General features: G+C 45.4%; 1 protein-coding gene across 5 annotated transcripts in view; it reads right to left on the bottom strand.

The window, feature by feature from the left end:
• EYA2 (EYA transcriptional coactivator and phosphatase 2) overlaps positions 1–23,352 on the bottom strand; it is a 272,621-nt gene that overhangs the window by 90,663 nt on the left and 158,606 nt on the right. For all 5 annotated transcript variants that reach the window (XM_082744870.1, XM_082744873.1, XM_082744874.1 and 2 more), the window contains 3 exons: positions 15,288–15,355; positions 13,238–13,415; positions 1,821–1,963 (listed from right to left, as the gene is read on the bottom strand). In XM_082744870.1, coding sequence (XP_082600996.1) covers positions 1,821–1,963; positions 13,238–13,415; positions 15,288–15,355 — 389 coding nt within the window. The remainder of the gene's footprint in view (positions 1–1,820; positions 1,964–13,237; positions 13,416–15,287; positions 15,356–23,352) is intronic.

Raw genomic sequence — 23,352 nt, 5'->3', positions numbered from 1 at the left:
GCACGGCCTCTGCTACTGTTCTTTCTAGCTTTGGTTTGATGACTTTCTCTCCATGTTGCTCCCTTTCTGTAGATTCCATTTTCTTAAGCTACCAGAACTGGTTTCTGTTGCTTGCAACTGAAGGATTGTATCTCATCCTCCAAGGTTCGCATTTTCAACAAGGATTTCTATGCCCAGCGTATGGCACAGAAACCCAGAAGTCCAGACCCTGGCTGGACTCTTCTTGACCACAGTGGGTACTGACAGCGAGGAAGGGAGCAGCCACCATCCCAGTCCTGGACACGAGAGGCTCTGTGTCTTGTGAGACCACTTGAGCCCTGAGATTCTCATATAATTCTGGGGGCAAGAGACCCCAATAATTGAGGTGGGGTTTCTTTCTATCTTTCTTCTTCTTCTTCTTCTTCTTCTTCTTCTTTTTAAAGATTTTATTTACTTATTTGACAGGCAGAGATCACAAGTAGGCAGAGAGGCAGGCAGAGAGAGAGAGGAGGAAGCAGGCTCCCCTCTGAGCAGAGATCCCGATGCGGGGCTCAATCCCAGGACCCTAGGACCTGAGCCGAAGGCAGAGGCTTTAACTCACTGAGCCACCCAGGCACCCAAGGTGTGGTTTCTTAACCACCCTGATGGGATGGGGACTCAGAGTCAAAATTACATCAACTTTAATTAAAGAGATGATGAAAATGACATTTCTTAGCACATGTGAGTTTGTGCGGCGCTATGAACACAGATGGGATACGCCTTTGGATCTCTTGGCACGGACCCAGACTTTGCCGATACTGCCCATATACCCATAGCGCACTCAAGCCAACAGATGTGCCCTCCTGTATTTCTGCCTTTGGTGAAGATGTATGAACTCACGAAGATGCCCATTTTTCCTCCCTAGATGTCGATTGGTTGCTTCGGTCTGTTTTCCGGAGCATCCGTTTTGCCTCTGTCCCCACTAGTGACCATCCCCCTTCTCTCACGCATGTGGTTCTTTTTTGTTTGGGAAAATGTCAGTGCTTGACCAATAATCCCACACTGGCTTTATTACAATAAAGATCGGCACATCCCTCACACCAGCCGCTCTCAGCCTGGGCTGCGCGATGGAAATCCCTTGGGGAGTTTTAAAATGCTGATGCCTTTGTCCCTTCCTCAAGGAACTGGGTTTCACTGATCTGGGGTGCAGCTTGAGAATGAAGGCTCTCAGTGCTCCCCAGGAGATTCGAAGGTGCAGCTCCGGTTGTGAGCTAGTGCCCAAGAACTCCCTCGAAATGTGTATTTAATTAGTGTGTGATGGGGCCTGGGCACCTGCAATTGAAAAAGCATCCCAGGTGATACTCATAGGTAGCCAGGGTTAGGAACCCTCCAACCCAGCTGGGAAAGCCCACTGCCCACTGGTGTCTTTACCAGGGCCTCTCAAAGTGTGGTCTTCAACCCTGCGGCATCAGCATGTTCTGGGAACTTGGTGGAAATGCGATTCTCAGCACCCCACCCAGCCCCTGAATCTATCAAATTGGAAACTCTGGGTTGGGGCCCAGCCCTCTGGGTTTTCACGGGCCTCCAGGTGAATCTGCTACCGCCTATGCTTGAGAACCGGTGTTTTACTTTCTTTGCTATTTCCAGGGTCACTCTCCCTAGCCTGGTCTGTCAACAGTGCTTCCCACAGCCAACAGAATTCTCTCCCTTCCCACCAAGCATCCCTTCCTCTGCTATGGAGCTTTGTGGACACAAAGGGGCATTTTCCCCTGTGTGCGTGGACAGAACTCGCCCCCCCCACTCCTGTTCTGGCCACAGGTGGAGATTACACTCCCCAAGCCCGAGAGGCAGTCTGGAGTTACCTCGATCTCACTGTCCCCTGCTGGGGAGGGGTCGCTGCTCCGCTTGGAGCGGCCTCGGAGCTTCCCGTCGGAGGCCCGGGGCGGCCGGTCCACGTCTCCCTCTTTCGCCGGCGTGGAGGGTCCGTTGTGCGTGTTATATTCACCTGGTGCAGGAAACAGAAGTGTGGACATATCAGAAGCTCGGCTGAGTGTCTCCTCCCAGGAAAATATCTCCCGACCGGAACCAAGTCCACAGTTCTAGGCCCCAGGGGCAGCACAGAAGGCAAAGATCTCATGGGATCAGAACTGCTCCGGATGGTCCCTCCGGCTGCCTGTTCATCACCATTCCCTTCTGGAGCAAGGGTTCACTGAACAGGCATAGTCCCAGGCCCTGCTTCTCACACACCTTAACTTCTAGAGGGAGGAGAGGGGCTTAGGCAAACAAGTGAGTATCTAAGAGACTAGGCAAGGACCAGTGTTACAAATGGGATGTGGGTGGGGAGTGCTGGGAGGTTACTAACTGCTCCGGAGCTAGTCAGGGAGGGCCTCACGGGTAAGGGGACACCTGAGGGGAGATGTAGGGCAGAGAGGGTGGGCCGCTGGGGGAGCTGTAGGGATAGGGAGCAGAGTTTTATGTTTGCAACTCGATATCCCAAAGCCTAGACAAACAGAAGGAAGAAAATCAGTATTTAAAAGGAGCAGGGCAGCAAACTTTTCTTTTCTTTTCTTTTTTTAAAAGATTTTATTTATTATTTGACAGAGAGAGACACAGTGAGAGAGGGAACACAAGCAGGGGGAGTGGGAGAGGGAGAAGCAGACTTCCTGCTGAGCAGGACCCTGGGATCATGACCTGAGCCGAAGGCTCAGCTTAACAACTGAGCCACCCAGGTGCCCCCAAACTTTTCTATCTTTAAGAGACACCCGGCTTGGGTGAGTGGGAGGTATACGGGGAGAATTCTCTGTGTTGCTTTCTGTGGCTTGTTCCGTTCTCTATGAAAAGCACAGGGCTGGCCCTGAGGACGCGTCAGTAAACAATCCGAAGTAAGTTCTGGCTGGGCCCACGTACATGTGGCGTCAGTGAGAGGGAGCAGGGCAGAACGCAGCCACCTGCGGCTTCCACTGAGCTGGAGCTTCTAGAAGGCACAGAGAGGCTGCCCTGCTCATTCCCTCAGGAAGCTGACTGATGACCCTGCTTAAGTGAGCAGTACCTTCCTGGGACCTAGGTCCCAAAGCCAGCATCTGTGCTGTGCTGTGTTTTTAAGCACGGAAGTTTGAAATACATGGCTTTTTATCAGAGTCTATTGTCTTTATTGAACTTGTGAAGTAGTATGACATTCATTGGTGTTACCCTGGACACTAATATTAGAGGCAGAAGCCAAGTCTGGCCCAGTCCCCGTCGCCAGAGTGACAGAAGCCTACGACGGCGCGGAACCACGGAGGGCACCCCATCCGGCTCTCTCATTTTACAACTGCTGGGATTAGCTCCTAAATGCATCCTGAGGACTTCATCTCTCCTTCCATAATTGCCAGTTCTTGGATCATAAGGAGGGGAAATGCTTTTGTCTAAAACTACTTGGCAATGGACTGATTTTCTTCCCTACCCTGGAAGGACGATTTCCCTCCAAAACCCAAGGGACTGAACTTGGTTTATTTAATATTTCTAAACCTTCTTAGCAGACTAAGGACATAATAAGAAAAGGCTTGGTTTTGCGTTGTCAGGACTGTGGGGCCATCTCCAACTCCCCAGCATTTTCAGGACACAGCATGAGAGATTCCCAAATATCCGTCTTGCCAAGACTTTCTTCTGGACGGCGGGGAAGAGGCAGTAGAGAAATTCACAGATGTTTAAGAGTCGTAGATAAGGTTTATCCTGATTCATATGGTAGTTCTGAGGCTAGGGGGGCTTAGAAAACATGTTGATCCCTTCAAAACCCAGGAAAATATTATTTAAAAAGGGAGATACAGCCGGCGTCTAAGAAATGTCTACGTAAGATGTGGGGGAAGCCAATATACTGAGTCTCCTGAGGCGTCTGCATGGCTGAATGTCTGCCTTTGGCTCGGGTTCTGATCTCAGGGTCCTGGGACTGAGCCTCCCACAGGTAGGGGCTCCCTCTCCTTCTGCCCCTCCTCCCCACCCCCTCCCACATAAGCTCTCTCTCTCAAATAAATAAAATCTTAAAAAAATAAAGAGTTTCCCTTCCTACCTCTGAAAGCAGCCCTTTCCCCAACTTTTTACATTCTTGAGAACGAAGTGCCAGGATTCAAAGTTCACAGTCAGAGGTACACAGGCTAAAGCAATTCACATAGACCTTTTTTGGGCTCATTTCACTCTTTTCCTTTCTCCCTCCTTACACTTTTACATGACTTCCAAGAGTTTCCTTGTAAACCCTCTGTGATCTCCTCCTCCAGTCCCACTCCCCACGTGACCGCTGATACACTTTCTCTCATTAGAAATTAGTTTGCTTTTTCAAGAGTTTCGTTTTTTTTTTTTAAAGATTTTATTTATTTATTTGACAGACAGAGATCCCAAGTAGGCAGAGAGGCAGGCAGAGAGAGAGGTGGGAAGCAGGCTTCCCGCCGAGCAGAGAGCCCGATGTGGGGCTCGATCCCAGGACCCTGGGATCGTGATCCGAGCCGAAGGCAGAGGCTTTAACCCACGGAGCCACCCAGGCGCCCCCAAAGTTTTTAAATAAATGGAATCAGGCAGTATGTATTCTTTTTTTGCCTGGCTTCTTCCAGCCAGAATTACTTTTTTGTGATTCAATCCGTGTTGTCACGTATATGGACAGACCACTCCTTCCTGTTGCTGAGCACGATTCTTTTGCATGGATATAGCATCCTCTGTCTGTTCACCTGTGGATGAACATTCTGATTGATTCCAGTTCTGGGACGGTATGAAGCTGCTGTGAACATTCACGCATCGATCCTGGTATGCATGTAAGCCTTCTTTTCACCAGTGTGATTACAAAGGTCAGGTGGTGAGTCTATGTTTGACTTTTTAAGAGACTGCTAAATGGTTTTCCAAAGTGGTTGTACCAGAGGGTACATTTCACACTCCCACCAGAGGGGTAAGAGACTTCTAGTTTGCTCCACATCCCTGCCAACCTTTGGTATGGTCCGTCTTCGCAACCACAGTTCCTCTAAGAGGTACACATTGTGGATTTGATTTGTACTTCTCTAATAATTAATGATCAGCATCTTAATTAATGATCAGAAATTTTTTTTTTCTGTCCCTATGTCTCCTGTGTCTTCTTTGGTAAAGTGTCTGCTCAAAAATTTTGCCCATTTCGCTATTGAGTTGTTAGTTTTCTTAGTCTTGGATTTTGAGAATTCCTTATATATTACATGCATGTGATGGTTAATCTTTTGTGTCAAGTTGATGGGCGGGTAAAGCATTATTTCTGGGTGCGTCACCCATTCCACTGAGGGCCCACATAGAACAAAAAGGCAGAGGAAGTGCAAATTATCTTTCTTGAGTGGAAATGTCCATCCTTGCCTGCCTCGACATTGGAGCTCCTGGTTCTCAGGCCTTCTGACTCAGACTAAATTGCACTACCGGCTTTCCTGGTTCTCCGGCTTGCGGGAGGTGGATTATGGGACTTGCTGATCTGAGCCATTTCTTACAATAAATCTCCTCTTAATCTCTCTCTCCTGCTCTCTCTCTCTCTTACTGATTTCTGTGGAGAACTCTAATACAACATACTTTCTCAGATACATGCTTTGCAATTATTTTTTTTCCCCAGACGGTGTCTTCTCTTTTCATTCTCCTAACAGTGTCTTTCAAAGAGCAACTGTTTTAAAATTTTGTGAAGCCAAGTTATATAATTTATTTTCTTTTTGGATGTTTTAGTGTCTTATATGAGAACTCTTTGCCTAGCCCAAAGTCATAAAGACTTTCTCCTGTTTTCCTTAGAAGTTTTTTGGTTTTATGTTTAGGTCTATGATCTATTCTATGTTAACTTTTTTATGTCATGTGAGATATGGACTGAAGTACAGTTTTTCTGAATATAGAGATATCTAGTTGTTCCAGAATCTTTTGTTGAGAAGACTATCCTTTCTCCACTGAATTGTCTTGAAATTTTATAAAAAATCACTTGTCTGGGGCACCTGGGTGGCTAAGTGGGCTAAGCCTCTGCCTTTGGCTTGGGTCATGATCTCAGGGTCCTGGGATCGAGCCCTACATCGGCCTCTCTACTCAGCAGGGAGTCTCCTCCCTCACCCCACCGGCCTGCCTCTCTGCCTACTTGTGCTCTCTATCTGTCAAATAAATAAATAAAATCTTAAAAAAAAATCACTTGTCTGAATACATGTGCATTTATTTCTGCATTCTTTATTCTGGTACCTTGATCTACTTGTCTATCTTTATGCCATGATTGTCTTGTCTCCCATTTTGCCATGATTACTGTGGCTCTATAGTAAGTCTTAAAATCAGGTTGTGTTAGCCTTCCAACTTTGTTTTTCTGTATCAGAGCTACTGAGACTATTCTAAGTCCTTTGTTTTTCCCTATGAAGTTCAGAATCAGCTTGCCAATCTCTACAGAAAGAGTGGGATGTTGACAGAGACTATGTTAAGTACATAGATCAATTAGTAGAGAACTGATATCTTTTTTTAAAAAAGATTTTTATTATTTATTCAACAGACAGAGACACAGCGAGAGAGGGAACACAAGCAGGGGAAGTGGGAGAGGGAGAAGCAGACTTCCTGCTGAGCAGGGAGCCCAATGCAGGGCTCGATCCCAGGACCCTGGGATCATGACCTGAGCTGAAAGCAGATGCTTAATGACTGAGCGCCCCAGGCATCCCAGAGAACTGATACCTTAATAGTATTAAGTCCTCTGAGCTGTGAGCCCTTTACTTTTATTGAAGTCTTCACTTCTTTCAGTACTGCTCTGTAGTTTTAAATGTACACCTCTTGTACATCTTTTGTTAGATTTATTCAATAGCACTGAATATGAAATGAAATAAAGTGAAATAGCATTGAAATGAAAGTATTCAATTTTTTTTTTGGTAAAGAGTTTTATTTATTTATTTGACAGACAGAGATCACAAGTAGGCAGAGAGGCAGGCAGAGAGAGAGGAGGAAGCAGGCTCCCTGCTGAGCAGAGAGCCCGATGCGGGACTCGATCCCAGGACCCTGGGGCCATGACCTGAGCCAAAGGCAGAGGCTTTAACCCACTGAGCCACCCAGGTGTCCCAATATTTTTTGATAGTACTATAAATGGCCTTTAAAACTATCTTATTTTCAGGTTCCTGGGATGTATAGTCAATTAAGTGTCCAACTCTTGGTTTTGGCTCAGGTTATGGTCTTACAGTCTGGAGATCAACCTTCACAGCCAGATACGTGCTTAGCACAGAGTTTGCTTAACTTTCTCTCTCCCTCTGCCCCTCCCCCGTGCTTTCTCTTAAATAAATAAATAACTCTTTAAAAAAAAATCTGTCCTATTTCCTATTGCTTGTTGTTACTACATAGAAGTACAGTTGATTTTTATATATTCACCCAGTACCCTGAAACATTGCTAAACTCATTTTTTAGTTTTAGCTTTTTAGTAAATTCTATTAATTTTCTACATATGTGACTGTATCACTTTATTTCTTTTCCCTTTATAAAGTTTTGCTTCTTTTCCAATACAGAGAACTTAATTTATTTTTCTTGCCTTATTGCACTGGCTAGAATCTCCAGTACAATGGTGACTATAATTTGTAAGAGTAGACATCTTTGTCTTGCTTCTGATCTTGGGGAGTAGCTGTAGGTTTTTGCAGCTATCCTTTTTTGGTCATCTTGGGCTTCTATGACAGCAATGTCACAGACTGGGTGGCTTAAACAGCAAAGATTTATTTCCCAAATTTCTGGAGGCTGGGAAGTCCAAGATCAGGGCACTGGCCAATTTTATTCCTAGTCAGAATCTTCTTCCTGGTTTTCAGATGGATGCCTTCTTGTTATATCTACACATGGTGGAGAGAGAGAGAGAGATATTATCTCTCATGTCTCTTCTTATAATGACACTAACCCCATACATGAGGGTTCCACCCTCATTAGCTAGTTACTTCTCAGAGATTCCATCTCCAAATACCATCACTTCAGGGATTAGGACTTCAACATATGAATCTGAAGGGGAATACACATATTCAGTCCATAGCATGTCTTTTTCTAATAAAGTGTGCCCTTCTATTGCTAATTTGGAATTTTTATCAGGAACAGATGATAAATTTTGTTAAATGCTTTTTTTGCATCTATTTTGATTAACTTTTTTTCTTTCTAGTTAATAGTTAATTAATTATGGCAAATTATATTGATTTTCAAATTTTAAACCAACTTTGCATCTTTGGGACAAATCCCACTTGGACATAATGTATTATTCTTCTTTCATATATTGCTGGATTTTATTTGCTAACATTTTGTTTAGAAATTTTGTATCTACATTTATCAGGGATATTGGTCTATAGTTTCCTTTTTTTTCTTTTTTAAAAAATTTATTTATTTGAGAGAGAGAGAGTGCATGAGACAGGGGAGGGTAAGAGGGAGAAGCAGACTCCCGGCTGAGTGGGGACCCTAATGCCGGGATTGATCCTGGGACTCCAGGCCCATGACCTGAGCTGAAGGCAGATGCTTAAATGACTGAGCCACCCACATACCACTAGTTTCCTTTTCTTATAATGTTTTTATCTAGTTTTGGCATCAGGGTCATGCTGGCCACATAGAATGAGTTGAGAAGTATTCTTTCCTCTTCAATTTTCTTAAAAATGTTTGCAGAATTGACAGATTTTACTTAAATGTTTAGTAGTCTTAATCAGTGAGGCCATCAGGTCCTGTTGATTTCGTGGGAAGATTTCTAACAAAAAATTCAATTAATTTAATAGATGTAGGCTTATTAAAGATATAGACCTGTATAGGTCAGCTATTTCTTCTAGAGGGAGTTTTGGAAGTTTTTGTCCTATAAGGACTTTGTCCCTTTCATCTAAGTTGTTAAATTTATTGGTATGATGTTGTTCACAAAACTGCATTATTGTCTTTAAATATCTGTAGGGTCTATAGTGATGCTACCACTCTCATGTTACTGGTAATTTATATCTTCTCTCTTTTTTCTGTATCAGCCTATCTAACGTTTTATCAGCTTTATCTTCTCAAAGAATCAGCTTTTGGTTTCATTGATTTTGTCTCTCTTTTTTTTTATTTCAGTTTTCATTGATTTCCACTCTGATCTTTGTTTCCCTTCTTCTTCTTATTTTGAATGTAATTTGATCTTCTTCTTCTAGTTTCTTAAGGGGAAAGATGAGGTGTTTGGCTTGCAATTTTTCTTCTTTTTAACATAGGCATTTGTACTATAAATTTCCCCTTTATGTACTGTTCTTGTGACATTCTAAAATTTTGACATATCCTGTTTTAATTTTTAAATTCAAAATACTTTTACATTTTCTTTTGTTTATTTCTTTGACTCATGGTATATTAATCAGGATTCTCCCAAGAAAAGAACCAATAGGATGCATGTAATATATATATACAGGTGCCTATATATATATATATATTTATTATAGGAATTGGCTCTTGCAATTATAGAAGTCAGGAAGTTGGGGCACCTGGGTGGCTCAGTGGGTTAAGCCTCTGCCCTCAGCTCAGGACATGGTCCCAGGGTCCTGGGATCAAGGTCCCGCATCGGGCTCTCTGCTCAGCAGGGAACCTGCTTCCCCCCTATGCCTGCCTTTCTGCCTATTTGTGATCTCTCTCTCTCTCTGTCAAAGAAATAAATAAAATCTTAAAAAAAAAAAAGAAGTCAGGAAGTCCCACAATCTGGTGTTCACAAGCTGGAAAACCAAGAAGGCCAATGGTATAATTTAGTCTGAGGCTGAAGGCCTGATAACTGGGTAGGGGGAGTCTGGAGGACTCCCGGTATAGGTCTGCAGGACCTACCAGTATAAGTCCTGGAATCCAAAGGCATGAGAACCAGGAACTCCAAAGTCTATCCAATTATCTTTTTAGATAATCTGCATCATACTGAAAAGTCTGAAAAGAGCCCTTAAGCAACCACTACTAATTTGTTTTTTCTCTTGAGTAACATTATATGTTCAGATTTTGCCCTCTACCTCAGCGAATTGCCCTGCAATCATCTGTAAGTTGTTGGGACTTCATATAATTGTTAATGCATATTGATGCAGGCTGGGCTGGGAGCCGGGGTGGAGAAGGAATCAGGATACTGTATCCAGGCCGTGCAGAGAGGGAACACCATCTATCGGTAATGTATAAACCTCTTGGGGCTCTGGAATTTGGAACCAACCACTCAAGGAGATCCTGGAGAATTTCAAAAGTGGAGTTTTTATGGGAAATTTTCAGAGAGTGCATGCATGTGTGTGTGTGCGCGTGTGTACGCATGTGCACACGTGCTTGCTTATGTGCCCTTCGTTTATAATAGACACTGGGGAAAAGAGGCGAGAGACCTTAGTTACAGCTGACAACTATTTATGTCATTAGATTTTATGTGAACTTGTTAGACACACAGTAAAAACCATCTCAACCACTTATTGTTGAACCTTAGACCAAGGGATAAGTGAAGAACAGGGGGACATAATAAAGAAAAATTTCAAGGAGATACAATGAACCTTCATGTTTGCTCTTAATTGAGAACAAAGATAACCTTTCCACATAGCCCAAAGTCTTGGGAAGTAAGTCTTGGGGATCCAGTTCCAAGTTATACATAGAAGGTGGCATCCACTTAAGGATTTCCTGCTTATATCTCCTCTCTGAAGTCAGTTGGAGTGGCCCCACTCTGAAAACCAGGATGGTCAAAGATAATTTAGTACCATGACCAAGAAAAGTTTTTTAAACTTCGTACCCTTCAAAGGAAGCAATTTAGACGTTGTTACCTAGGCACTATGAATTCATTAAATACTGTAATGAAATCACAATGATGGAAATCAATGCATAAGCCCTAAACTTCCTTAAAAACTGGTTTAAAAAGGAATCTGCATGGCTCAGTCAGTCAAGCATCTGACTCTTGATCTCAGCTCAAGTCTTGATCTCAGGGTCATGAGTTCGAGCCCTGCGCTGGTCTCCACTTTGGACGTGGAGCCTACTTAAACAAAACTGACTTAAAAATGCCTGGCCATGTTATCTCCATTTGTCACCAAACCAAGGACACTTAACTTGTCCCCAGTGATGTGCCAACAACCTCAGGAACAAAAGAAGTTAGTCTCCACTACTGTTCTTTTCCTAACCATCAACCAGTATTTGTTGAAGGAATGGCCACATACTGTCATGTTGGCTTAGCTTCTACAAGCCCCAGAATATCCATGGATTCTGAAAAACCCACTGAAAAGGAAAGAGAACAAAATGCAATGATATCTACTTTACATGTGGGCATTCTAATTTATTGCTGTCATGTCATTTAATGATAAGCCTAAACCATCTCATAGAAGATCTGTGCATAGCAGCTCTCCGAGAGTTTGCACACTGGATGAATGAACCCACTGGCTCTGAGTTAGTTGCACAGGGATGTACATCACCCAGGGGTCGGGACATAGATGCTCCCGTATGTTGCTCCAACCCCTAATCATGGGTTGTGGATACTTGTTTCTTTGGCCCACCCACTGTCTCTTTTGTCTTTCCCTGGGTAGGGGTTGGGTGGCGATGACCCAACTCTAGCTCCTGCTATGGGCATGAGACCCAGGTCTGCTGTCTCATCCCAGCATTCTATCCATAGCCACAGAGACTGGTGTGAGGACAGGTATGGGACCGAAGCTGGGCCAACAGAAGCATGCCTGGGACCTCTCCAGGGGCTGTTAGGAAGGAGGAAATCTCTCTAAGGGGTAGATAAGCAGGCAGGTCTGAATCCTGGAGCAGCCAGTGACTATCTTTGCCACCATAATGGGAGAACCTGTTTGAGAGTGAAATGAACCCAGGAAAATGAAGAGCCAGAGGAATAAATAGACCGAGGCCCCAAATTATCATCTGAACCCCTGGACCCAGGTTGGAATCCCTATACTTCTTGATTACGTATGTTTAAAAATTCCTTTTTGGGGGACACCTGGGTGGCTCAGTTGGTTGAGCGTCTGATTGTTGGTTTTGGCTCAGGTCGTGATTTCGTGGTGGTATAACTGAGCCCTGTGTCCGTCTCAGTGGGAGTCTGCTTGAGATTCTCTCTCCCTTTACCCTTCCCACGCTCATGTGTGCACCCTCGCTCTAAAATGAACAAATCAATCTTAAAAAAATCAATTTTTTTGCTTGAACTTTTGAGTTGCATCTTCTATCTTTTGAAGTCAAAAAGTCCTGACCAATAAAAGGGATTCCTCTTTTTAAAAAAGATTTTATTTATTTGAGAGAGAGAAAAGGGGCACATGTGCGCAGAAGCAGGGGGTGGCAGGGGAGAAGGAGAAGTAGACTCCCCACTGAGCAGGAAGCCGGACATAGGGTTTGATCCCAGGACCCTGGGATCTTGACCTGGGCCAAAGACAAATGTTTAACTGACTGAGCCACCCGGGCACCCCAAAAGAAGGGATTTTTAAAGCTGTTGTGCTATTGAAAACATACACATGAGGTCTTTTTAAAAGATTCTAGAATTCTCAGTGAGAGAACCAAGGTTTGATGCTCCCGCCCTTCTGTTCTGAAATGGGTTTTAGATAACATAATCTGAGCTATGTGTGGCTATTGAATATCCAGGAGCACTGGTTATGAAGCCCAACAGGCATGGGTTCAAATCCCAGTTCCACCAATTACTAGCAAATTACTTATTACTCTGATCTTCATTGTTCTTATCTGGAAAAGAGAAAGTACCTAAAAGCCAGTTTTTGTGAGGATTGTGACTTTCCTTATCATCATCTGTAATTATTTATGTGATTATTTAATTCCTGTCTGTAAGAATCAAGTCGATGTTGCACTATATTTTATTTCTTAAACTAAAGAGTGCCTGGAAATCAGCAGGTGCTTTATAAATATTTGTGGAACCAATACACAAATAAGTAAAATGAGAAGACCGCAAGATATATGCTTGGCACATCGCAGATGGGCAACAAATACTAGTTTCCCTTCCTTGAGGACTAGGGCTCACCAACTCCAGTGCCCGCATGGGCCATGTGGGTAATGAACTTGATGTACATTGGCCAGATGTGGAATCACGTGTGCCCTGTCTGAATGGGACAGACATTACTCAGCCAGCCAAATGTTGTCACTTAGGAAGGGAGACCTAAGGGACCAGATACAGATTTGCTTTTGAGAGAAGACCAGATCTACTCTCAAGGCAAAGTAGAAATGAGAATTTTTAGTTAAAAAATTTAAACATGGGTACAATTAAAGACACACACATAGAGAGAGGTCAACCAAATATATCCGAGGCTTGGATTTAGCTCTTAGGTGACCGGTTCGTTACACCTGGGACCCATGTCTGGTCCACCCTTCCTAGGAGAGCTCAGATCATAGCCAATAATAACCACGAGACAGCGACTACACTTACCGCCAAGCAACTCAGAACTCTGGCTGGGGACGCTGTGAGATGCCTCCTGGAGGACGTAGGTAGAAGTGGAGAGGGGAGAAGGGCAGATGCTGCTGGCCGGGACGTAAGGAGGGCTGTAGGACGAGCTGTAATACTGGGAATACTGGCCCTGGGGGAAGCCAGGGTAGGAAGGATAGTCCTAGAAAGGGAAACACACGGGGGTTTTAGTGAAGAACCTGTTTGAACCTTCTGTCGGCCCAGTCACAGGCTGACAGCGGTGAGAGGCCTCATGGGTGGGTCTCCTGGGCCTGTCTCCATCCCTCCCACTAGAACAAAAGCTCCATGAGGGGAGGGACTTGCCCAGATGCAGACTCAGAGACAAGGAGGCAAGTGCAAGTATTTGGGAGGCGAAAGAGACCCCAGTTGGGGGATGGGGAAGTGTGACAGGGAAGGGACGAAGTAAAAAAGCAGCCAGTCTGGGGGCTTTTCAGTGGGAACTGGAAGGAAGTCCCCTGGGAAACACTGCGATGGTATAAAACACCCTCAGGGCGATCTTTCCCAGGGGCAAGGGAGCTGGGATGTCCATCCACCGTCTCCAGCTAGGCTTTGTTTGAGAGCTGCTCTCAGCAGTCAGCGGTCTTCATTCCCTGGCACTTCCCTCCTGCCCTGTGCTCTGGTCCTAGGGAATCCCCAGCAGGTGCACCCTGAGGGATGTGGGTGTGGCTCTGTCGGTGTCTGCCTTGACTGCTGTTATATCCCTAGCACCTGGAACAGTGCCAGGCATGGAGGGGAACTCAATAAATACTAGTTAAATCAATGAACCAATGAATGAGTTATAAGGACCACATACACTAGAGGACATACTATACACATACTATAAACACATACACATACTATAAGGACCACATTACCCAGGAGACTGGGTGACATTTTAAGTTCATGGGAGGTACAAATACAGTAGCACTTCCCCTCCCCCCAGCAACCCTCAGTTTGCTTCGTGAGATTAAGAGTCTCTTATGGTTTGTCTCCCTCCTGATCCCATCTTGTTTCATTTTTTCTCTCCCTTCCCCCCACGACCCTCAGCCCTACCTCTCCAATATTCTGCCCCCGAACCACCATAAACCAATGCTTCTCAAACCCTATGAAAACTCAAGGGAAGTTCAGCTTCCTGGACCCCCACCCCAGCTCTACAAAATTGGAATTTCTGGAGGTGGCATTTGACAAGCTCCTCTTGGTGAAATGGGCAGACACCCAGAGTGAAGAACCACACACTAAAAAGGACTGTTGTATTTACGAGTATTTTATCCATGTACATAGTATACTCAGAATAATACAGAACTACAGAAACTATCTCCCAATCTTCCAAGGTTTGAATCATTTAGATTCTTTAGCTCATTGAAGAAGACGTAGTGCATTCCTCCTATTTAAACGTTAAATATTCCATAAAGCCCAACTAGTTTGTGGTAATTTTGTTTTAATGCCAGCCTGAAAGCATGTTTGAAGTAACTGTTTTGAAATAATTTAGTTTTGAAATAATTTTAGACTTAATAGAAGAGATGCACAAATAGGACAGAGTTCCCCCTCTCATTCTTTTTTTACTAAGTGGAAAACAAGACAAACTATTGGCCAGTGTTCATCTTTACAGGGTTGACCTGGTGTGATTGAACAAGCATTTATAAAACCCCTACTGTGCGCTGGGCACTTGGCCCTGGAGCGCAGAGGTGAAGATGATGGAGCCTCACGCTTGAGAAGGTCAAGAGAGCACAAGCATTTGCATTTCGTACATGCTAGATTCAACAGCCACGGGCATTTCGGGCTCAGGCAAGATGTTATATATAATATCGCTTGTGTCATCTTGGAAACCTGCTAGTAATTCCAATTTCTCTGCCCCTACCCTGTATCTTTCTGATGGTCTTTTTGTGCATGATCTGACTCCTGTGGTCACTAAATCCCGGGCATCAGAGACTGCATTTCTGGTGGGGGGCTTGGGTGGGAGTGGACTCTCGGGGTGCCCTTATTTAAGGGGGCTATTTAAGGAAATGGAATACAAGTGGCAGGGAGCGACGTCTACCTGGTGCACACTTCCGAATCCGGCTGCATTGGTCAGGCCATTTGCTCCTTGGTAGATCCCCGCCGTGCCTGCAGGAAGGAGGAATGGGTACAGATGAGGTTTCTTACAGTCAGAGAGGGACGTGGAGGAGAAAGATGCGGCAGACAGGTGGGATCTTTGAGGGCTGACAACCTGGGATGAAACCTGTGACCTTGGCAGGTTACCAAATCTCTCTGCTGCTCAGTTCTGTCAATTCACGAAATAAAATAAGTAACTCTGTCATCAAAGGGTTGTGGTGAGCAATAAATGAGATCGTGTATGCCATAAAGATTCTGGTTCTCAAGAGTTAACATTTCAAAAATATTTATTTAAAAAAATTGTGGGACGCCGGGGCGCCTGGGTGGCTCCGTCGGTTAAGTGTCCGTCTTTGGCTCAGGTCATGATCCTAGAGCCCTGGGATCGAGCCCGGCATTGGGCTCCCTGCTCAGCTGGGAGTCTGCTTCTCCCTCTCTGCCCTGCTTGTGCTGTCTCTCTCTTAAATAAATAAATAACATCTTTAAAATAATTGTGGTAAGCGTCCATGACATAAAACTAACTGGTTTAATTATTTCTAACCACACAGTTGAGTGACATTCGGTACATTGGTGGTGTTGTGTGACCGTCTCCACCTTCCATACCCAGAATTCTTTTCATCTTGCAAAACTGTGTTGTGTCCCCATTAAATAATAACTCCCCATTCCTCCCCTCCCTCCGCCCCGGGCCTCTACCATTCTACTTTCTCTACGAATGGGACTATTCTAGGAGCTGCGCATAAGCGGAATCACGTAGTACTTGTCCTCTTGTGATTGGCTTATTTCATTTAGCATCACGTCTTCGAGTTTTGTCCATATTGCTGCAGATGCCAGCATAACATTCCATTGTACCATACACGACATTTAAAAATTTTTTTTTAAAAATTTTACAAAGATTTTATTTATTCATTTGCCAGAGAGAGAGAGATCACAAGTAGGAAGAGAGGCAGGCAGAGAGAGAGGAGGAAGCAGGCTCCCCGCTGAGCAGAGAGCCCAATGTGGGGCTCGATCCCAGGACCCTGAGATCATGACCTGAGCTGAAGGCAGAGGCTTAACCCACTGAGCCACGCAGGAGCCCCCATATACTATATTTAAAAAAAAAAAGATTTTATTTATTTATTTGACACAGAGAGAGAGAGAGAGGAAGAGCAGGGGTAGTGGTGCAGGGAGCCCGATGCCAGGCTCGATCCTAGGACCGTGGGGTCATGACCTGAGCTGAAGGCAGAGGCTTAACCCACTGAGCAGCGCACCCTAGTTAGGACCATATGCCACATTTTGTTTATTCATTTGTCTGCCGGTGGACACTTGGATTGCGTCCATTGTGCTATTGTGAATAATGCTGCTATGAATATGGGGATCCCAATGGTTCTTTTAGACCCTGCTTTCAAGCCTTTTTGGGTAGATACCCAGAAGTAGAATTACTGGATATAATCATTTGCTTTTTAATTTTTTGAGGAACCACTTACTGTAGTTTCCAGCATTCCATCATTTTACCTTCCCACCAACAGTGCACAGGGATCCAAATTCTCCACATCCTGGTCAACTCTTCCTCCCTCCCTTCCTTTTCCTTCTTTTTTTGACAGTCACCATTCTAAGGGGTGCGAGGTGGTAAATGAGTAAACTGAATGGTGGTGAACTAAATACATGCACAAAAGGACTTTTGCCCTCTGAGCCTCAGTTGCCCCATCTGTAAAATGGGAGTAAAAATGTTACTTTATTATTAGTACTAGAAAATGCGATTTACTGAATGAATGAGTGAGTGGTGCCCAGGGTGTCACTGAAGATTGAGTGGTCAGGGAAGGCCTCTCCGAGGTGACACCGGAGTGGACACGTGCCAGCGATGGACATAGCCTGGGAAAGGAGTGTTCACGCCTACTGAGCGCACAGATCCTAAGCAAGAATTCGCTTGGCAGGGGAGAGAGGCAGGAGCCCAGGGAGGGAAGAGTGCGGCTGCAGGAAGAGCCGTGGTGAACTTGTGTGTTTCAGGTGCCGTTCTGAGCTCTTCCTGGACAAACTGAGACCCAAAAAAGTTAAGCGACGTGCCCAAGGGAGCACAGAGAGTAAGTGACAGCTGCTGGGGCGGGAACCTGGCCGTCTGACTTGAGTTTTCAACACCTCTCTGTGCTGCTGTTGCTGCTGCTTTATAAACTGTTCTTTTGGGGGTTATAACTTATATACTATACAATTCCTCCACTGGGGTCAGTTGGATGATTTTTTAAAGTAAATCCGTATAATTGTGCGCCCGTTACCACAGTGCGGTTTCAGAACATTTCCATCTCCCCCGAAGTTCCCTTGTGCCTCTCTGCAGTCACCCCCAACCACTCCCCCAGCATCAGGCAGCTAAGCCACTGCTGATTCTGGAGTTTCGCCTTTTCTAGAAATTTCACAGAAGGGGGATCAGAAGAGATGTACTTGTATCTGGCCTCCTCCTTCCGCATAAGGCTGCAGAAGCCCATCCCTGGACCAGCAGTTCATTGCTTCTCATTGCTGAATTGTACCGAGTATGGGGATGCACCGCATCCAACTTGGGGCTATTCCAGATAAAGGGGCTCTAAATATTTCCTATGAGTCCTTGTGTGGATATATATTTTCATTCCCCTTGGGCACATCCCAGGGAGTAGGAGTGTGAAATCATGTGGCAAGAGTATGTTTTCCTTTTTAAAGACACAGTCAAAGTGTCTTCTGAGTGGCTGTGCCATTTCACGAACCTACTAGCAGTGTATGAGACTTCCGTTTTCTTCAGCACTTGGTATTTTTGGTCTTTTTGATCATAGCCATTCCAGTAGGGATGCAGTGGTATTTCTGTGTGGTTTTAGGTAGTGTTTGTCCAACGATTAACCATGTTGGGCATCTTTTCATGTGCTTATCAGCCATTCATGTATCTTTTTATTTTTTTTAATTATTTTTATTTTTTAAAAAGATTTTATTTATTTATTTGACAGACAGAGATTACAAGTAGACAGAGGCAGGCAGAGAGAGGAAGGGAAGCAGGCTCCCCACCGAGCAGAGAGTCCAATGTGGGGCTCGATCCCAGGATCCTGGGATCATGACCTGAGCCAAAGGCAGAGGCTTTAACCCACTGAGCCACCCAGGCGCCCTCATGTATCTTTTAGATGAAGATCTATTCAAATCTTCTGCCCATTAAAAAAAAAAAAGGTATGTCCTCTTAAAATTTTGTTGTAAGAATTTCTTATATGCTCTGGACACAGTCCTTTATCAGGTACATGGTGGGTATCTGATATCACCTCCAAGTCTATAGCTTGTTCTTTCATTTTCTTTGTGGTGTCTTTTGAAGAGCAGAAGCTCTCTCTCTCTCTCTCTCTTTTTAAATCAATATCCTCCTTATGGATTCTGCTTTTAATGATTAATCCAAGGTGAGATTCTTTCCTATGTTTTCTTCTAGAAATTTTACAGTTCTAGCTCTATGATCTAATGTAAGTTAATTCTGTGTGTGTGGTGTGAGGTGGGGGTCTAAATGAATCTTTTGCATATGGCTATCTGGTTGTTCCAGCACTGCTGTAAAAAGTTTATCCTTTTCCTCACTGAATTACTTGACAAGTAATTACAAAGTAATTACATTACTTTGCCAAGAATTAGTTGACAGTTAATGTGAGGGTTTATTTCTGGACCCTGTTCCACCCACGTATCTAGCCTATACCAATTCCATCCCAACCTGGTTACTGCAGCTTTATAGTAAGTTCTGAAATCAGATAGCGTAAGTTCTCCTTTTGTTCTTCTTTTTCTTTTTGACAGACAGAGATCACAAGCAGGCAGAGAGGCAGGCAGAGAGAGAGGGGGAGGCAGGCTCCTCGCTGAGCAGAGAGCCCGATACAGGGCTCGATCCCAGGACCCCGGGATCATGACCCAAGCTAAAGGCAGAGCCTTAGCCCACTGAGCCATCCAGGCGCCCCTTGTTCTTCTTTTTCAAGATTGTTTTGGCTTCTATGTATAAACTTAGCATTTACATATCAACTTTAGAACGAGCGTGTTGATTTTTGTTGGCCAGAAGGAAGTGATACATTTCTCAACCCAGAATCCTACATCCAGAGAAAATATCCTTTAGGGGAAAAGGGAAAATCAAGACATTCTTAAATGAAGGAAAACTAAGAAAATCTGTCACAGCAGACATACTCTGAGAAGGTGAGTACAGGAAGTTCTTGGAACAGGCAGGAAAATTTTTTTTTAAAAGAATTTATTTACTTATTTGACAGACAGAGATCACAAGTAGGCAGAGAGGCAGACAGAGAGAGAGAAGGAAGCAGGCTCCCTGCGGAGAGTCCGATGTGGGGCTTGATCCCAGGTCCCTGGAGACTCAATCTCAGGACCCTGAGATCACGACCTGAGCCAAGGCAGAGGCTTTAACCCACTGAACCACCCAGGTGCCCCCAGGCAGAAAATTTTAAAAAGGACTCTTGGAACATCAGGAGGGAGAAAGAAAAAAGAAAAAAGTAAAAATAAGGGTCAATTAAGTCTCCTTTCTGTATGGCTATGCCAAACAACTCAATATGCCGTTAGGTCTATAAAAGTTTGCTATCAACTTTGAGGAGTTTTCAGATGTGTTTTGTAATTAGCTAAAATACTGAAATGGCTCCAAAGGGAAATCTGCAAAATAAACTCTTCCCATACCCAGGGGTGAGAAGGATTCTGTGCTGGACCCCGGGACGGGTTCTGTAATGCCTGCCGGGGAAGCTTTCCCTGGAGAAGTGACACCTACACTAACCTCTGAAGGTTGGGTTAGAGTCAGCCGGCCGAAGAGAGGAGGACCAGGAACATGGCCACACCTCGGCGTGTCCATGACACCTGGTCCAAGGGCCAGAACCCACAGAATTTGTCCACAATAGCGTGGCACGCTGAGATCCCTTTCTGTCCTCAATGGCCTGTTCAGACACATCCGCAGAAGGTCTAGGCCAGCCTATTCCATTCTAAATCATTTTTGGGGCCATGGTTACCATGGTGACCCTACCTGCTAAAGCTTAGAAACACACTGCCCTAGGAAGAGCCCTGGCCGCAGTATCTTCTGTTCAGATTTCTCTTTTCTTTTGCATCCATCTTCTGAATGACAAACATTGAGCAGGTTTGAAAACAAACAGGTCACAGTCTGGCCCCTTGGTATTCTTTCCCCCAAACAGCCTCTTGTTTGTTTGCAACCACAAACAAACTGTGGTGTGCGGAGGGCATTCCCAGAGCCCCTGCAGGGGGAGACAGCCATCCCCTGCCTGAAGACCCAGTAGGGCGGGGGCATGTGGCCCCAGAAATCTTGTGCCATAATATGTGGGTTTTCCAAATGGACATCTTGAGCTGGAATGTTAAACACCAACTTCTTGCCTCCATCTGGCTGGTGGAGTGCCCACGGGAGGATTGGGGAAGGCAAGGGTGAGATATGGAAAATGTTCCTTTCCTAAAGTGATGGCGCAGTCCTGCTAGGGCCACCCCCAATATCCATTCACCCCTCCTGTCTCATGTCAATAGTGTCTCTGCTTTTAAGCTGGGCACGTGCCTGATATACACTACTTTTCCCAGTGTGGTGGGTGTGGCCATGTGATGAGTTCTAGTCAAGGGGAGGGTAATAAGTTAATGTGTACAATTTCCTGAGTATGCCCTTACAGGGCAGGGGTAGGGCCTGCAAAATAGGGTCATCTGGGATCACACGGCTGAGCATCAAGAAGATGTAAAGAGCTTGGACCCCTGACGCATTTGCAGACCAGAATCACCATCTCAGCGATATGATTTTCAAGTGGATATCCATCCATGTATTCAACAATACAGTAACGGGGGCACCCAGCTGGCTCAGTTGGAAGAGGCTGTGACTCTTGATCTCACAGTCATTAGTTCGAGTCCCATGCTGGATGCAGAGGTTACTTAAATAATCAACAATACAGTTCCTACTGAAATGGATCACGGTGTCAGGCACGGTTGTGGATGTGGCGTAAGGGGCTGAAGCTTACATTCACGGAGGAGACAGAACGCAATCAAGTGGATAAATACACGGAGACTTAAGATGGTTCCAGATCCAAAGCAGTGATGCATTACAAAGCATTACTGAGCTGTGGACTATGGGCTGGGACCTGCTCGCTAGGTGTTCTGGATGAGCAAAGAAACCGGGAGAGGGCATGTAGGACGTCCCTTGTCTGCCGAATCTGACACTAAAAAATCAGGACTTGTAATTGGTGTGTCTTTTTAAAAATGTCATTGTTTCTCTCTATATTTTTTTTATGATTGTCCCGTACTTTTTGGTATTTTTCTTCTACTTAACCCCTTCTCCCGTGAAATTCTACGCGATTATAGATAATCGCGTATCTGTTTTGGTATCTAGGTATATTTGTGAGTCACGCAAAAGAGTGAGGTGTTTTTGCCCCCAATCGGAGAACCATTTTCTGCTCCCCCTGCCCCCAATCAGAATGCAAGTTCTAGAGATTCATTTTTATTGTCTTTTACACTAAATGAAGGAAAAACCCCTGACCCTTCGCCACAGTGAACATGTGGAGTCCTGGGTGATCCAGCCCCTGGAGGTGGGCTCGGGGCCAAGGAAAGACACCCCCTGCGTTGCACGTTGTTATGCACAGGACTTGTTCATTGCAGCTGTCCTTCCTCCAAGGTAGATAGTATTCTGTAGTTTACAAAAACTCAGTGTTGGAACATTCCCTGGCTTGTCCCACAGCGTCTGAGCTGCTGGACATCTACTCTTAGGCGTCTACCAGGTCGGCCACAAAAATCCCCCAAACTCTCACAAAGTGGAAAAAGCAAGTGCTGGCGAGGATGTGGAGAAACCAGAAAGCTTGCACACTGCGGGTAGGAGTGTAAGGTGTGTAGCTGCTGTGGAGGGAGGCTTGCTGATGCCTCCCAAAGGTGCACACAGAATTACCAAGTGACCCAGCAATCCCCCTCCTGGGTGCACACCCCAAAGAGTTGAAAACAGAGGTTCAGACAAAAAACTGTCCACAAATGTTCCTGCAGTGCTATTCACAATAGCCAAAAGGCAGACCATGCCCAGTGTCCATCGGCTGGTGGATGGATAAATGGACTGTGGCACAGGCAGACAATGGAACATTATTCAGCTGTAAAAAGGAATGGAGTCCTGACACCTGCTACAGTGTGGATGAAGTCAGAAACATAGTTGAATGGAAAAAGTTAGATGTCAAAGACAACTTATGGTTTGATTTGCATTTATATGAGAGGCCCAGAGAGTGATCCACGGAGACGTGGCTGCTGGGAGCTGGGGGCAGAGCTGAAGCGGAAGTGAGAGTTTTGTGGGTGGTGGGCTTTCCTTCTGGGGTGATAAGAATATCTTGGAGCTGGACAGAGGTGATGTTTGCAAAATGAAGGCACTAGACGCCACCAGCTGTGCACTCTGAACTGGTTACTATTACGTGACTTTGACCTCCTCTGAAAGTAAAACAAAACTGCTGCTTCCACTGCCCCCCCAGCAGCGTCCCACAGCTGGCCTCCCAGGCGACAACAAAGGTGGGGTACGGAGCCGCCCCAGGAGTTCAGGACCTCTCCCTCTGCCATTCTCCTGGGTGCTCCTCGGGCTTTGAGATAAGAGATGGTATCGGCAGCTCTGGGATTCCTTGTGCTCACCCACCAGGGAACCACGCCTGTCCCCACCTCTTCGGCACCAACCTCACGTTCCCTTCCTATTTTCTCCTTCCCCTTTGTTGGAAGGATCACGGCTTCATCTGACCAGGCTGTGAGATTCCCTGCAGAAGGCTCTTCGGAATTGGGGTTGGGGGTGGGGGAGACAAGTTGGGTCCGCCTCTCCGCGGCAACAGTGGGCCACTTTCTGAGATCACGGAACAGCTCTCATGTGCAGGGGCCCCCGTACAGTACAGGTGGCATTTGGGATCTTTCGACCGCTGTCAGGGCGCAAAGACCCACCGCCTTTATTACTGCTGTCAGGAGGGCCAGTCCGCTGGGGGACGCGCTCCATGTAAACTGGGAAGCGAACGTGCTGACTGCACTGGTACTGGCCCAAGATGCTGAGCCCTCCCTGCTGAGCGACCCCCGCACCCCGTCAG

This window comes from Mustela nivalis (assembly GCF_964662115.1).
Source record: "Mustela nivalis genome assembly, chromosome: 8".
NCBI classification, from domain to species: Eukaryota; Metazoa; Chordata; class Mammalia; order Carnivora; family Mustelidae; genus Mustela; species Mustela nivalis.
Note: the sequence above shows the minus strand (reverse complement) of the source record. Positions and strands in the feature narration are given on the sequence as shown.